General features: G+C 34.4%; 1 protein-coding gene across 1 annotated transcript in view; it reads left to right on the top strand.

The window, feature by feature from the left end:
• The window catches only part of LOC129228011 (uncharacterized), an 85,272-nt gene that overhangs the window by 12,169 nt on the left and 56,680 nt on the right, over nt 1–16,423 (top strand). The window contains exon 8 of the mRNA XM_054862639.1: nt 177–340. Within this exon, the coding sequence (XP_054718614.1) occupies nt 177–340 (164 nt within the window). The remainder of the gene's footprint in view (nt 1–176; nt 341–16,423) is intronic.

The raw sequence follows: 16,423 nt of genomic DNA on the forward strand, positions 1-16,423 counted from the left end.
ACCCTACTTGAGCAATTTCTGGATCCGCCCATGCCACACATACAACTCTTTTTCTCAATTTTTTTGCCAAACAATTTGTAGATTTGTGGCACAAATATGTGACTTGTCAATCTATTTCTTAGTTTAAGTACTTTTACTTTTTCTTGAATTAATGATTTATTTTTTGCAAAATTCAGGGTGACGGAGGCAGCCCATTGGTTTGTGATAAAGATGGTACTTGGAAAGTTGCTGGTTTAGTTTCTTGGGGTATCGGCTGCGGCCAACCTGGAGTCCCAGGAATTTACGTCAATATTGCCAAGTACAGAAGCTGGATTGATACTGTGATTTACCGATACGGATAAGAGCTGATTGATGCCAAATCCGTCAACTGATATTGTAGATATTTTTCCTTTTTGTCTACTGGTAGACAAATTTAAGTATAATATTTTTTACATTTATGTGTTGATCGTGTTCGTTAAAATTTTTGTCAACAAGTGAAATACTTAACTTAAAGACTATCACATAACAAGAAAAACAATGTCATGAGAGGAAATAATTTTCCATTCAGTGACAAGAAAAGTAGAATTATATTTTTTAAGCACAAGCATTATTTAATTTTATAAAACTAGCTGGCTCTTTATGAGTAAAGTAATTTCCTCAGCATTGTATTTTAAATATCTGAAGAAAACCAGAAATCAACTTCAGAAGAAGTAGTTTTAAATAAAAGTAATTTAAATCAGCAACTAAGTATTTTTAAATTGTTGAATAATACTTTCTAGCACTCGTATTATTCAAAGAAAGATTTTAGACGTGATGACTTTCAGAGTGTAATATTAATTTTTGAAATAATGTAAAAAAGAGAAATGATTTTTGAAAAGTTATTGACTAAAACTAATCAATACTAGTAGTAACTTCAATACAAGTAACTTCAGAAGTATTAACTTTAATAGAGCATATTTTAGGCGAAAAAATTGTAAACCACGTCTATTTTCCATTATTAAGATAAATAAGAAATAACTATAGAACCAAAAAATATTTCACTTAAAATCTATTTACCACATATGCATAAATGAAGCTTTTTTTTCTGAAGCTCATGAATAATATGTTTTAAAAATTGAAATCGATTTATAATGCCATTTTGTCTGCTCAATTTAAGAGATTAAATGTACATTCTCATACCGATGTATTCTAATATCTGCGCCATTTTGTCACCTTTTCTGACACATGCAACGAGAAAAATTGCCGTATGCCAAATTGGTAATACAAAAAATACAGAAACTGGGTTTCGCATATAGATACCTTTTTTCTCGATGCAGGTGCAGAATAAGGAAAAGCGATTGTGATTATAAAGAGAAAAAAGCTATAATTATTTTTTTTCAATTGTCCCAAGTTTTGTCATTTTTATATTGTATGCATTCTAATCATTGTAATTTATTTAATTAAAAAACATTTTGCATCAGTACTGTCTATTCATTTTATTGTTTTTAATGCACTACAAAATATGTTATCCCTTTGAATGAAATTGAAGAATTTGGTGGAAGAATATGTTATGCGATGAATAAATCTGAGAGATTAAACAGGTTTAACATTTTGGGTTTTTTCCTTTTTTTTTTTAGCTTAACGCAATCGATGTTTTCACTGCACAACGTTTTACGGATAGTATAGGAAAGTTGTTAATGCAAATTATATTTTTTTTTCAACTGTTAATTTCATTCTGGTGTCAGTGATTCTTTCAACTTATTGTCTTGACTTTTCACGAATCTTGATTTTATCATTGAACATCGATCGATTTAAATGGCGAGCCATAGCCATACTTGTACATAACCGTGATTTCATAAAAGGAGATTAACAAAGGGAGGAAAAAAAAAACTCTTAAAAGTTACAAACAAAATCCCTACAAATCTCTCTCTCTCTCTTTCTTTTGCTATGAATACATCCACGAGATTCTTAGTGGTATTAGTTAGAGGGAGTGACTGCAGGTTTAATAACACAGCTTTTGCTAGCATTAGAACACGAATATATCAAAGCACAGATGTAAGAATTTTTGAATTATTTTACTATTTTATGCCGATACTTTTTCTAACAAAAGCCTAGATCTCCTCTTCTGCCGGATGAGAATGGTTGGCATTAACATTGCGTCCCAAAGTATATTTCGCAGTCGCCATGGCAAAAAATATATAAATAAATAATAATAAAAACATCAGAACATGAGAGGTTTTCTTTCAAAACCACCAATAAGAAGATGTAATCCTGGTTTTGAAGTTAATGCCAAATGATCAATCAAAGTAGTTTTACTGCTCTCTTGTGAATTTTGTTTTAGCAGCCTGTTAACAAGAAGGAGATAGAGAAAAGTTGAGTGAAATTTTGAATTAAAACCTTTTTCCCCAAGAGAGAAAGTTGAAAGTACCTGTACCGAACAAGCTCATTGAGCATACCAAGAAATCTCAAATCCGGTAACTGAATTGAGGATTAGATGATTTGTCGCAACTACCGGTTTCTCTTCTTGTTTTGCACAGCAATTGCTGCTAATAGGGGAGGTGCTTCAAAAAATTGGAGCAGTAATGCCGGTTTCTTACCTGCCGCAAAAACCACATAATAAGTTGATGTTTATGTTTGCATGGAATGTTATTATGGTTTTACGATAGGGTTTAGCGAGGGAAAGAATTAAGCACTAATTAAATTTTTAGTTTTAAGCTATATTTCCAATTCCAGCATCCTCATGTCTATAATTGCCGATGATCGAGTAACGCACGTGATTCAACAAGGAAATTCGCGCCACGGCATGATTTTATTGATAATATGTTTTGGTAATGTTTAACATGCAGGGAAAGGCTTTATTGTGACCAGGCTGAACTTGATCCGGTAACTTTACTGTTCTACTGGTAAGATTATGTCATTTCAGGGGAATGAAGAAACGAGAAAGTGGTCAACAATGAACGCTACCTACTGGAGTTTAGGGTTAGTCCACTGGAGTTAGGGTATAAGTTTCAACTATCAAAATATCTCCAATCAGGCGATGGCTTCGCTCAAATGTAGAAGCAATTTTCACTCGTCATACATTGACGGGCGATTTTCTAGTTCTCATATAAATGATAGCCGATGATCGAGTAACATGCGTGTTTCAACAATGAAACTCGCGCCACGGCATGACAATTTCATAATGTGTTTTAGTAATGATTAACATGCAGGGAAAGGCTTTGTTGTGACAAGGCTAAACTCGATCCCGTAACTAAACTGTTTTACTGGTAAGACTGTGTCATTTCAGGGGAATGAAGAAACGCAAAGAATGAACGCTATCTACTGGAGTTAAGGGTTAATCCACTGGTGTTAGAGGTAAAATTTCACCTATCAAAATATCACCAAACAGGCAATTGTAGGAGTGTAGAAGAGTAGAAGGAATTTTCACCCGTCATACCTTGATTGGCGACTTTCTAGTGTGTTAATGCTAACAGCAGTTATGACCGGCACTCACAGGATAAAGATCTGCTTTTTGTGATACTTCCAGGGGAAAATTTTTGCTGAGCTACAGCTAATTTGAGCTTGAGCTTTTGTGTTCCAATTGATGTCATAAAGTAATTTACAAAACACAACACGTGAGATAAAATGAACCTTTAATGACAGAAAAAATAAAGGCCAATCAGCATGCGAATGTTAACACGACGTACGTAGAAATGTTGGGAAAATATTTCATCAATATCGTGATCAGCGTGGAACCAAAATGAAGCTATGGTCCACGTGCGAAACCCAAGGGGAAAAAAAGAACAACAACAAACTACAAACAACACTATCGATTTATTGATAAAATGTTGCATTTCATTTCCAACCACAGTTCTTCTCTAGCGATTGCACTATCGAATCATGAGGCGCAAGTTTAAAATTTTCAGTTTTACCTGTCTTGAAGTTTAAATATCTATTATTTGAGTATATTTCATGCTTCTCGAGTGTTATGTGACTATTTCACATTTATATGTTTATCTTTCACTTAAGATGACAGAAGCAAGATCTATTCCAAGCATATAAAAGTTAGCGAGATTATGTGTAAGTAAATTGCTTAATCTCTAACTTCTTTATTTCTAATTTCTTCATATTCCTGAAATTATAGAGGCAAGAATGATGATAGAATTGCAAAATGAAGCATACCATACAAGTCTAGATTAAGCAAAGGCCACAGGGGGTACAGTCCCAGGTCACCGAAATTTGGGCACCTATCAGTTGCTAAAATTTCAAATAACCGAAAAAGAAAAGTTAAAACATTGATGATATCGATGCATTGACCCCCAAACATCGATGTTTTGAAGCAGCGATGTCCTGAAACATCGAATGTTTCATGCATATTTCTGTATAATATACTTTAATAGCAGTATTAGTGCTGTTGAATTTACAGCCTATGTTTATTAATTAATAACAAAGTTGTTTGAACTGTTGAAGAAAAGTTAGTGATGTACAAAAAAAGTTTAATATCAGTACAATGTAACAAGAATATCGCCTTTTGCCACATGTAAGGCCCCTGTAGTGGAGGAGCCGACGCATCCGGCGTTTCAGAGCACACTTGATCCAGTGCTTCGCAGCGATAGCATTGCCGCTGATGTTTACATTTCTTTAGTATATGTTAAATTGAGTCAAATGGGTGGTTGTTTGGCTGCTAGTTGTGCAAACAGCTCCAAAAAAAAAAAAAAAAAAAAAAAAAAAAAAAAAAGATTTCAGCTTATCAGATTTCCAGCAGATGCAGAAAGAAAAAATAAATGGATAATTAATAGCCGACGAGTGACTGGCAGCCTAAAAATGGAGCTCGCTTGTGTGAAGTTAATATCGATCTATTTCTCATGATTTTACTATATCATGCCGTTATAAATGCTCTGTAATCTTTGCTAACATGCTGCAGTGTTCTACGGAATGGCTTTTATTCTGTATTTCTCTGTTGTGCGATAAGTACGCTTGTTCTTGCTTGCTCCAACATGGCGGATGAGTCGGTCTTTCCAGTTATAGGGGTTCCAGCCACATGAATAGTACAAACACTGAAAGGAAGACCATATAATAAATATTGCGAATTACTCAGAGAAATTTGCAATATTTTTCTACTAGATAACACACACACATCAAAAAGAAGGAGTAGAAAGAAAAAGAAAAGGAAATAAATAAAAAAATAAAAGCAATGCAAAGGAAATATTACTTCTAAATAATTGCTCTAGTATACTTATTTCCATCATTATTACATTTAAGAATTTTACAAATAATACTTAAAACGCAAAATACATTCAAAGATTATAAATATTTGTAGCGACTTGAAAAACATATTAGTGATAGAATGGTACTTAAAAGAAAACTATGAACAACTTGTTTAGAGTAGAGGACTACATTACAGTTTCAAATATATCTTGGAGGAAAACAGAAATGTAAACACATTTTCAAGTTTGTTGAAAACTTTAGGAAAACTCAACATTCTAACAGCTGGAAAAAAAAAAATATTGTGAACTTTTCTGTAGTGTAAGTATATTTCTATAGACAACCAGCTATAGAAAGCTTTCCGATATAATAGATGCTACGATCCCGAACTAATACTGAAGTCTTCATCATAACTGTAAACATATTCATTAAAGACACTTTCGGTTCAATCATAAAACATCTACATCTACAAATCATCTAACACAAAACATCGATGTTAGAAAAACCACCGATCCTGAAACAACGATGTTTTAACAAAGGTATCGATATTTTGAAAACATCGACATCGAAGTCACACCCCTATTTAGAGCTATAGCATATGCAAGTGAGAATCATAGAAACGGAAGTATTATTTTATCAAAAGCGAATGAGGCCTTGAATTTCGACTTTGTGCAGCTTAACAGCCTTAATCCTTCTTTTCTGCTTTAAACCAAATTTCTAAAATTTAATTTGCATAATCAGAAAAACACGTATTATCTAATATTTACTCATGAGCAAGTTTATTACGTTTTATCTCTTTTAGGATTTGAATTAGATAACATAAAAGATATATTAGGTTTTCCAAAATACACTGCTCAAAACAATTAGGGGAGCAAGCAAAAACGTGAAGAAAACCGGGCGAGACGGCTATGTATTGGCATACAATGGATAGTACACGCGTATCAATGCGCACTACAGAAAAAAAGACGTAAAAAAATTGGAATTAAGTTTTAATGCTTTGAAAGTATGGAAAAAACGTAAAAAGATGATTTAGGGCAACAATTTGGTTACATGTAAATGATGAAAAAAGACACTGTTTAGACATGATGCATAAGTTTTAATAAGGCGTGTGGGCTCCTCGAACACCTAAGACTGCTGCACACCTGTTTGCCATGGATGCGATGAGGTTATCTATCTGACTTTGGGGAATACTGTTCCACTCCCCAAGAAGTGCAATTTCCAAGTCTCGAACAGTAACAGGCGGCCTTGATCGCGCAGCAATGCGTCGTCCGAGCATGTCCCAAACATGCTCGACTAGATTCAGGTCAGGAGAGCACGTTGGTCATTCCATACGCTGTATTGTTTCAGCTTCAAGCATGTTCTCTACCAGACGAGCTCTATGCGGTCGGGCAATATCATTCTGGAAAACAACGGAATCTCCAATGGTTCCAGAGTAAGGGATGACATGAGGTCGCAGTATCTCGTATGCATACCTTCGGCCAGTCAAAGTGCCATTCCGAATGCTATGCAGGTCCGTACGTCCGCCCATGCTGATTCCACCCCATACCATCCAACCAACTCATCTGTATTGTGACTTTTCACGAATGAATGTGAGGTTATTTCGAGTGCCCCTGTCCCTCCATACCAGAAAGCGTCGGATGTCACACTCCAGGCTGATTTGGGACTCATCTGTAAACAACACTTGGCTCCAATCATGTTGCTCCCAATCTCGATGTTCAATATCCCATCATCTTCGGGCAGCACGGTGGCGTGGGGTCAACGGAATGAGGACCATTGGCCTACGTGCATAGAGCTCTCCCTCATGAAGCCGATTACGTACTGTTTGGCTGGACATCCTTCGTCCTGTTGCCAAAAGTAACTGTCTTTGCAGCTGCGTAGCATTCTCTGTTCTGTTTCGACGGGCTATTAACAGTATATACTGGTTATCAGTTGCTTCAGTGGCATGTGGCCGACCTTGCCCTGGTCGACGTCTAACATTTCCTGTCTCTTGGAATTGATTCCAAAGCCTTGCAACAACACTTTTGGAGACTCAAACAGCGTCCGCGACACTACGTTATGTTTGCGTCTGCCTATAAGATGTCATGTCATGGATTCCGGTAAATCACTCTGTTAAGACATTCTCAAGTAACCTTGTCTCAAGAAAAAATACTGTGCAATCGAATTTCACAGTTACGGCAATAAAACGGACGTTTCTGCAACATCTCGATTTCTGCTCTTATCTCCTTTTTCTGGTTTTTGACGTCATGAACATTGATTGGCATATAAAGTTTTCTTTTTCCGTTTCCTGGTAGGCTTAAAATTATGGATGTTTATATGTACATACATTTTATGTTATTTATTAGTATGCATCTTTGCGTAATTTTGTTAAAACCATGTGCTCCCCTAATTGTTTTGAGCAGTGTATCATTTTTCCGCGGTACTGACAGAGTCAAGATTTGAGGACATACAGTTAACGTCTCAACAAGCAGGTGCGTAACAAATAAAATAATTACAAGATATGTTGAGGGAGACTCAAAAATTAGAAGAAAATGTTTATCTCTAAATTCAAAAATATGTTATTCACAATTGACTATGAATGAAAACATTTAAACTACACGTAAATAAAGTTATATTGCTAGAGTTCATCAAAAGGAAAGATATAATGTTCAAAACAAAAGTGTGAAATTTGACTATTTGGACATTTGAGTATGCATGAAAACATTTAAACTACACCTTATCTTTAAACGCGTTTTACTCAAAACTTGAAAATGTCCTCTTACATGACTTTGCTTCTCACTACCTCAATTGACTATGAATGGAAACATTTAAACTACACGTAAATAAAGTTATACTGCTCGAGTTCATTGAAGTGAGGGATATAATATTCAAAACAAATGTGTGAAATTTGACTATTTGGACAATTGAGTATGCATGAAAACATTTAAACTACACCTTATCTTTAAACGCGTTTTACTCAAAACTTGAAAATGTCCTCGTACATGACTTTGCTTCTCACTACCTCAATTGACTATGAATGGAAACATTTAAACTACACGTAAATAAAGTTATACTGCTCGAGTTCATTGAAATGAAGGATATAATATTCAAAACAAATGTGTGAAATTTGACTATTTGGACAATTGAGTATGCATGAAAACATTTAAACTACACCTTATCTTTAAACGCGTTTTACTCAAAACTTGAAAATGTCCTCTTACATGACTTTGCTTCTCACTACCTCAATTGACTATGAATGGAAACATTTAAACTACACGTAAACAAAGTTATATTGCTAGAGTCCATTGAAATGAAAGATAAAATATTCAAAAACAGAAATGTGATTTTTTTTAAACACGTTAACCACCAAGTTCACTAATTAAAAAGGAAATATCACAAAGAAAACTAAAGATTTACGAACAAAGTGATGTCTAAAACAGTTTTGAATGTAAGCCATAAAATAAAATTGATTAATTTCCACATACTCCTCTTCACAAAGCTTAACTCCAGTATTAAGTTGATGCAAAGGTATGAGATAACAGAATCATATATATTACGTTATTTACATAACGAATTACAGTTATTTCATTTTTTTATCACAGTACTTTGTTCAGAGGCATTTGAGATAAAATTTTCCTCAAACATTTCCCTTTCAGAAAAAATAATACTTCAAACAAATTGCATTATGCAAATAAAGTATTCAAACCTGGTTAATTCTTCTCGGATATTTAATCCAAATTACTTTCGGTCATCTATAATATCACGTTCAGTAACTGTAAGAACACAATGGGGTGGTTTCCTTCAGTCAAAAGTACTAGTTTTAGTCATTGAAATTGATAGAATGAGCAAAAAAATAGCATGGACCCAGAAAATACTTTAATTTTCCCAATAGTTTTTTTTAAATTATTTTTTTAAAATGTCCGATTTTTCAAATAAGGCGTGGTCTTGATGACGTCACAAATCATGCACTTTGCCGCATCTTTCTACTACGTTTCCACGTTATGATAATCAAGCAGCGAATCAAATATTGCACTCTGCGCTTGCTATCAACCAATACACGTGAGTAAAGATGCGAATTAAATATTTTGCACTGTGAATGGCAACAGTGAATGGTATTTCATCATTTGTGATGTCATCGGCAGAAGCCGTAAACAATGAAAGCGCTCCGATTTATGTAATTTTTTAAAAAGGTTAAACGTAAACAAATTTATAAAAAAATGGTCAGATCCTATGTTTATAAGCATGCTCTTTCAGAAAAAAATACTTTTAAAATTTTGGAAAGACCCCATTATCATAATCTTAGTTTGCATCGAATGATATTTGTTTAAAATAAGTTCTTAATATATTTAGTTGAAAGCAAAATACCTTTTCAAGGTTACTTATTCTCAACTCAAACAATGGAAGTAAATGAAGTGCAGACACGCAATTAAACAAGAACAAAATAAATATATGCGCGAGGTTTCCTCCTGTGCAACCTGGTTAATGATGTTATTCACAATTGATTTGCAATGAGTCAAAACAGTTGAGTTTTTGTGACATGATTGAAGACGACATCCAGGTTATATTTGGAATATATTCAGGGACTTATACCAAACAATACAGTACTACAATATAATTTTTCATAAAATCATTCGGCGCAATACTTTGGCAAATACCTACACCCAGGATATGACATCCAGATACTGCAGTTTCGTCTTTTTTATGAACTCATAAGTCTGTAATGATCTATAGCTGACTTGTTAAATTCGTTTTAGCTACAAGTTTGTAGAAAATTTCAGCATCAATGGAGAGAACCTCTACCTCCAGCTAGGTTATTGTCTATTCCAGACTGATGAATTCACAATATGGACGAGTCTCACTGCAGTCTCGAAGGACGAAACTGGAAGTCATAACCGTGCAGTCGGTACTTTGTAGTCTTCATTTTTACTACTGATACAACAGATAATGTAGCTGCTTGTGTATAGGCCTGTATATATGAATGTTTGGTTGCAAATAAATTTAATTAAGAAAACAAAAGCAGCATATTTTTAGCATGATTGTTTCGCACGTGACGGTGCAATGGCCCTACAAAGAATACACCTTCCTAAAAAATGACTTACGATCAAGGTTTCTTTGAATAAAATTAATAATAAATCTCTCATACTCTTAAAAAAAAAAAAAAAAAAAAAAAAAAACACGTTTTACGCAACAAAGCTAATTTTAAAATATTTTAAAGCAATTTTGTACGCTGAACACGTTTTTGAAAAGCGCATTATCTCATAATATAAAAGTTCTTTTTTAAAACATAATCGCAACTACTTTCCTAATAATTTCAAAAATAGCTTACAAAATTCCCAAATGAACTGACTTTACTTTTTACCATACACAGGGCCGACAAGAGGCTATGTCAGCCAAATCGGAAACTACCGGTCCGACCTCTTGAGTAGTTCGGTTCGGAATCGGAGTAGTATTAACTTTTTTAGTTTTATAGGGGTAGGGAGCTTAATGATTTATTTGACAAGAGACCAGCCTTGGCTCTCGACGGCCCCAACTATTCACAAGTACAGGGGTACGTCGTATAACACGGTACTTGTAACAACACGGTTTCGATACTACACGGTATAAAACTTGAATTTAATGCTTCATAGTTTTGATTTAACACGAATATTATCTTTAAAAAAAAGATGGAGTTTCATTTTTGTTTAATACATTCTGTTAATGGTTGATAACTCTGATAAGTTTTTACGAAACTTGGTTTCGATATAACACGGTACGCATCCCTTGATTTACATTATTTCTAAGTCTCGTATAACACGGTTTCGATATAACACGAAACACGGTTTCGATACAACACGATTCATACTGACATGATTTTTATTATGTACATAATTAAGTAGTGTAAAAATAAGTTAATAAGTTATTTTTAAAAAAGTCTCGTATAACACAGTTTCGATACTACGCGGAACGAATTAACCGTGTTATACGAGGAACGCCTGTATTAAAATATTTGCCTTGTTTTTGATGGCTAGTTTTTCAAATTATTTGGAGTTAAATTTTAATACTAGACGAAATTGTCTTTTTATTTAGGACTTAAAGCAAAAACTATCACCAGAAAAATACTGCCGCATCACGCCAGCTGAACATTTATAGTTCCATAAAAATGAACAGCGTTTTCAAAATATGAAGCAAATTAACATGTTATTTTCTATCACGAGTACAAGAAATTTTTTGCACGCTTGATTTACCATCACACTGCCTGGGGGGTTCCTCCATCATCTTGCAACATTTCCTCCGAGATGACCGCAATGCAACATGGGAAGTCCGGCTATGAAAAATGGAATTTGATTGGAAACAAACCCACTCCCACCTCTAGAAAGTGAAATCATTTTTTGTTGTTTGTTTCTATAATTACCCCTCGTCTCAGTCTTCCTATGCGTTGTAACCTCCAAAGGTCGTTATCGACAGCCACAATGCTTTGAAGATAACCGGTCATCTCTTTGGCAACCAGTTTCATCAACTTGTTAGCCTTGAAAAAAAATTTCCCAGCATTTGTGCGCTCCAGACTGCTTCATACAGAACGAGCAATGAAACCGAACGTATTTCCTGAATAAGAAGCACTGTGTTGTCAAAGTAAGTTAGAGAAGTTGACATGCTTATTCATACAAAGTAACCCATCACTGAGTTTTTGAAACATACTCGCGGTAGAAACTTCTGCATTCAAAAGGATTATTGGAGGATAGAAACGTATTTCCAGACCAACGTAAGTCAGTAAAGAAGTAAGTTATTGCATAAGTTATGCTTATTAGTAGAAGATAAATGCTTCTAAAATGTTTCTTTTTTGTACGACGCACGCTTCTCAATATAGATTAAGCACGTTTCTACATTGCACAGTTTCGGACTAGGTAGCAAGAACCTGGTAATTGGCTAAATTAGTTAAAGAATGTGATATTCCTTCCATCCCATATTAGTCACTACGTTTAGTTCAAAAATTGTATCCGAAATTAGTTACTGCAATTGAATACTTTTTTTACCAAGTAGTGAATCTGATGATTTTATGATTTTATTTAAAAGCTTTCAGATATTTCAGGGAGCTATGCTATCAATCAACAACTTTTACGTACTAAGCACACCCTCTTTAGATCAGTACCAAATTAGTAACGACATTTCTAGATAAGCACACTCTTAAGCCATGCCTCATTCAGAAGCTCTCCGATGGAAGGTTACGGGAGGTCGCTGTGACCTTCCAAAGATTTCCTTATTTGGCAAATTTTGTGTGACGATTCGACAAAATTATCATCATTCGGCAAATTTTGTCTGACGATTCGGAATAATTATCATTATTCGGCAAATTTTGTGTGACGATTCGACAAAATTGTCGTCATTCGGCAAATTTCGTGTGACGATTTGGAATAATTATCATTATTCGGCAAATTTTGTCTGACGATTCGGGATAATTATCATTATTCGGCAAATTTTGTGTGACGATACATCAAAATTATCATCATTCGGCAAATTTTGTCTGATGATTCAGCAAAATTATCATCTTTCGGAAAAATTTTGGTTCCATTCGGCAAAATTATCATCGCTTGACAAATTGAGAGTTTTCGCCTTCCCAAATATTTAACTCCGTGTAAATACTTGCTCCATTTTGTTAGAACTCACCAGTTCCATCTTAAAATTACTATATATTCCATCTAATGATTCGTAATTTTATTAAAAAAGAAACTACTCTTTCTTGTATGCAGGTTGCAGAGATCGTATAGCACATTGAAATCTCTATAAAAATGTTTTCACCAAATTATAAAATCATCCGTACCAATTATCAGTAAAAAAGTATGCAATTGTGGCAAATATTTTGGGACGGATGGAGTATATGACTTCGTTTGGTTTATCTTTGAGCGACTACTAGATAGAGCTTTTGCAGTCTGATGCTTACAAGTTAACAAAAAAAAAAAAAAAAAGAATCTGGAAATAAAGTTAGGAAAGATTGTGGATTATTTTATTACGAGTAAACATTTCACGACGAAATTTTCTTATGACCAAAATCTGGATTACACTGTTTTTTGTGTTGTATCAAGTGACAAGAGAAGGGTTGACGGGTGTAAGGAGAAGAAAATTCCCCAAAATGACTAAAATTTTGGAGTATTAGGGAAAACAAACCAAAATTCAATCGTTTCCTTAAAAGATGTCATGGATTTGGGTGGCGGAAACAAATGAAATAAAAACAAAAGTTGGGGGAGGGGGGGGGACGGAAAAAAAAAAAAGAGTAAAGTGAGATAAAATTAGCATGGAGCTCTGTGTGTTTATTTGGAAGAAACCCACAATTCTTCTAAGGTTGAGGGATGAATTGTATTATAAACTCAAGGAACATGAATCATTTAGCACGCACTGCTTTGCCCGTAGTAAAAAATTAAAAGGTCATTTGGTTCGCCTGTATGTTTGCAAATAATGCAGGATTAATTTCTCACTGGTAATTTACTCGTTCACGTTATGATAATTTGCTCGGTAAAATGTTCTTAACATTGGAATAGAAAAAGAACAGAATCGAATCTTCAAAAAATTGCTTCGAGGTGCACATCCTCATGCTACAAACTAATTTTGTACCAAATTTCACGAAAATCAGCGGAACAGTTTAAGCGCTATGCACGTCACAGAGAGATATCCCGACAGAGATCCACACAAACTTTGAGCTTTATTGTTAGTAAAGATTTCCCTTTCACAAAACTGTCAAACTACCAAAAAGAAAAAATAAAGAGTTAAGAGTTGCGTGAATGAATTCAGTGTTATGTTTTTTGGAAATTAGAAATTTGGTTTTTGTTTTGGGAACCCTTGACTTTTAAGGTATTTAACCCGTTTTGATCATTGCAGGTTTCTTGCCTACTGTTTAGAAAATATTAATGGGTAGTTGGGTGTTACGCTTCATTTTTATGTCAAAAAGCTTTAACTACGAATCGAAAACTGTTTTTGACTGTCATTTTTAGTTGACACCACTAAATCTAATTAATGAATGCGTGCGAAACTCTAATCTTTATTCCAACTGTTTGACATTCAATAAATCTTTAACTTTGAAATAATTTTCGAATACTTCAAACCAGTATTTTTGCAGACTGTTGCTTGACAACAAGATGATTTAAGTCTGAGATCACAGTTTACACGCGATTTTTAGAGACATATCTAATTCCTCACTGCCTTTCACGAGAATATTTCACAGCAGCTCATTTCACTGCGTAAATATTTTACTGTTGAAATTCCAACTTAGATAGTTTTTTTTTTTTTTTTTTCTGGCACTCCGAGTAGAGTGCAAATATAAGTTCCATTGTAAAAATACTGTTTTCGGTTGATAAGGCGCTTATACTACATCACCCTTTTTCTGGGAAAACACTAGTGTAATGGCCACAGTTGCAGAGATGCTTAAGATATCACTCTCAGATAAACTCACATTTCTGAGCCTTTTAATGTATTTAGAATTTTTAAACTATTTTTCTCTCATGCAACTACATCTCATCTAACGTTTGGCTGCTTCTGGATCCTCTGAATTGGTTAATTCTATTTTTATTAGTTCAATTTCGAAAAAACGTCAGACCCCCAGTAGGGCCGTCCGAAGAGCTGACGGAGCCCGGAGCAAATGTTAACTGGCGCTCCCCCCCCATACCGAGAGAAAAACCAAGTTAGTTACATCATGCATCATACGCGTGAACGCGTCATACTTGCATTTTTTAAATATTAGTGAAAAAAACAATCACAAAATATAGCGCAAGCAATGAATCTGTTTCTAATATTTATTATTTAATACCACAAAAACTTTTCAAAAAATGGAAATGTTAAAAATTTGAAAGATTTTACTTGTAAAATATTACCCCACAAGATAAAAAACAAACGATTAAAACTGAATTACTTACTCATATTGATCAAATTAAGGACGCGAATACACAATTTGTAGATTATCAATAGAAAACGAGCTTTCCGAAAAAATTTCATCAAAATTAAGTTTCGATCTGGACTCATCCATTGATTTTGTTCAAGAGTTTTTTGCTTTTACTTGTTCCAACTTAATACTAGTATTTATTCCTGTAGAAACAAAGTTATCATTTTTTTGCATCCAATTTTTTTAAGTTTCTTTTATAAGTAGCTAGATTTATGGGTGCCCCATCGCGAAGGGAAGAGATACGGCTCAGATTGCTCTATTGAAATTTTTGGAAGGATTATTTTCAAGTAAGACTTTGCTCCGTTACTTGGTATTTCAAAGCATTTGACCTCCTCAAATGCTTTGAAACACCAAAACGCCTCTCAGCGCCCCCTCATTTCGTGGCGCCCGGGACGATTGCCCCGCTTGCCCCCCTCCTCTTCAAACGGCCCTGACCCCCCAGTAACAGACGCAGAAAAGTCTGATGATATTCAGTAGCAGACAGGAAGATGAAAGGAAGAATAATAGATAACCTACCCTTTTTCCCTTCAAGATGTGCAAAAGCTCTATGTTTTTAGAGTTGGAGCTTTATTAAATTCAAATGAACATGAAACACCAGCTGATCTCATGGTAGCTGCTCATAACCTTCCACCACTGTCTTGTAAATACCAACTGACTCATAAAATTCACTCTGATAACACTGGATAGTTGCACCACATTCATGGGCCACGCAACATCAGTTTTACCAGTTTCATCAGTTTGTTACTGAACCCTTGTCTATTACTGATGACCTTACCCTACGTCCTGAGGAACATGAATGATAAAAAAAACATAGCGGTGTTTTAAACTTTAGAATTAGGTATGTATGTATGTATGTATGTATGTGGGTATCTTGAACTTTTTAAAAATGCTCTGGAGATGCTGTATTAACCCTGTAAAGACTATATAGCTTTGCGGTTTAGCATTTTTGAAACATAAAACTATTAAATAGCGACGTGAACGACATGTATGTCAGATTTTGTGAAAATTGGTGCAGCAGATTGTGTGTGAGTTAGAGAGACAAATTCGGTTCACAGTTATAGAAATCAAAAACTGTAACTGTTTTCCGAAAGTTTCAGAATGAATGCAATGTAGGTGTATTTCATTTGAAATGATTTCAAAACATGTTCGAGTAAATTTTTGAAACAGCTTATTACTTATTTATTTCTTTATTTTATTATTATTATGATTGTTGTTATTATTTTATGTTGCCAATTTTCAGATTCTGATGAATAACATGGAAAATTATAATTTATGAATTATTTTTATTCGGCAATGAATGAAATAAAGTTTGGACTAAGAGGACACATAACACCCCTTGCGCTTTTTAGAGTTAGAAGAATTCGATAGACGAAGTTAGATCTGCTCCTGAAAGGAAGGAAA

Source organism: Uloborus diversus, chromosome 8, assembly GCF_026930045.1.
Source record: "Uloborus diversus isolate 005 chromosome 8, Udiv.v.3.1, whole genome shotgun sequence".
In the NCBI taxonomy this organism is placed as follows: Eukaryota; Metazoa; Arthropoda; class Arachnida; order Araneae; family Uloboridae; genus Uloborus; species Uloborus diversus.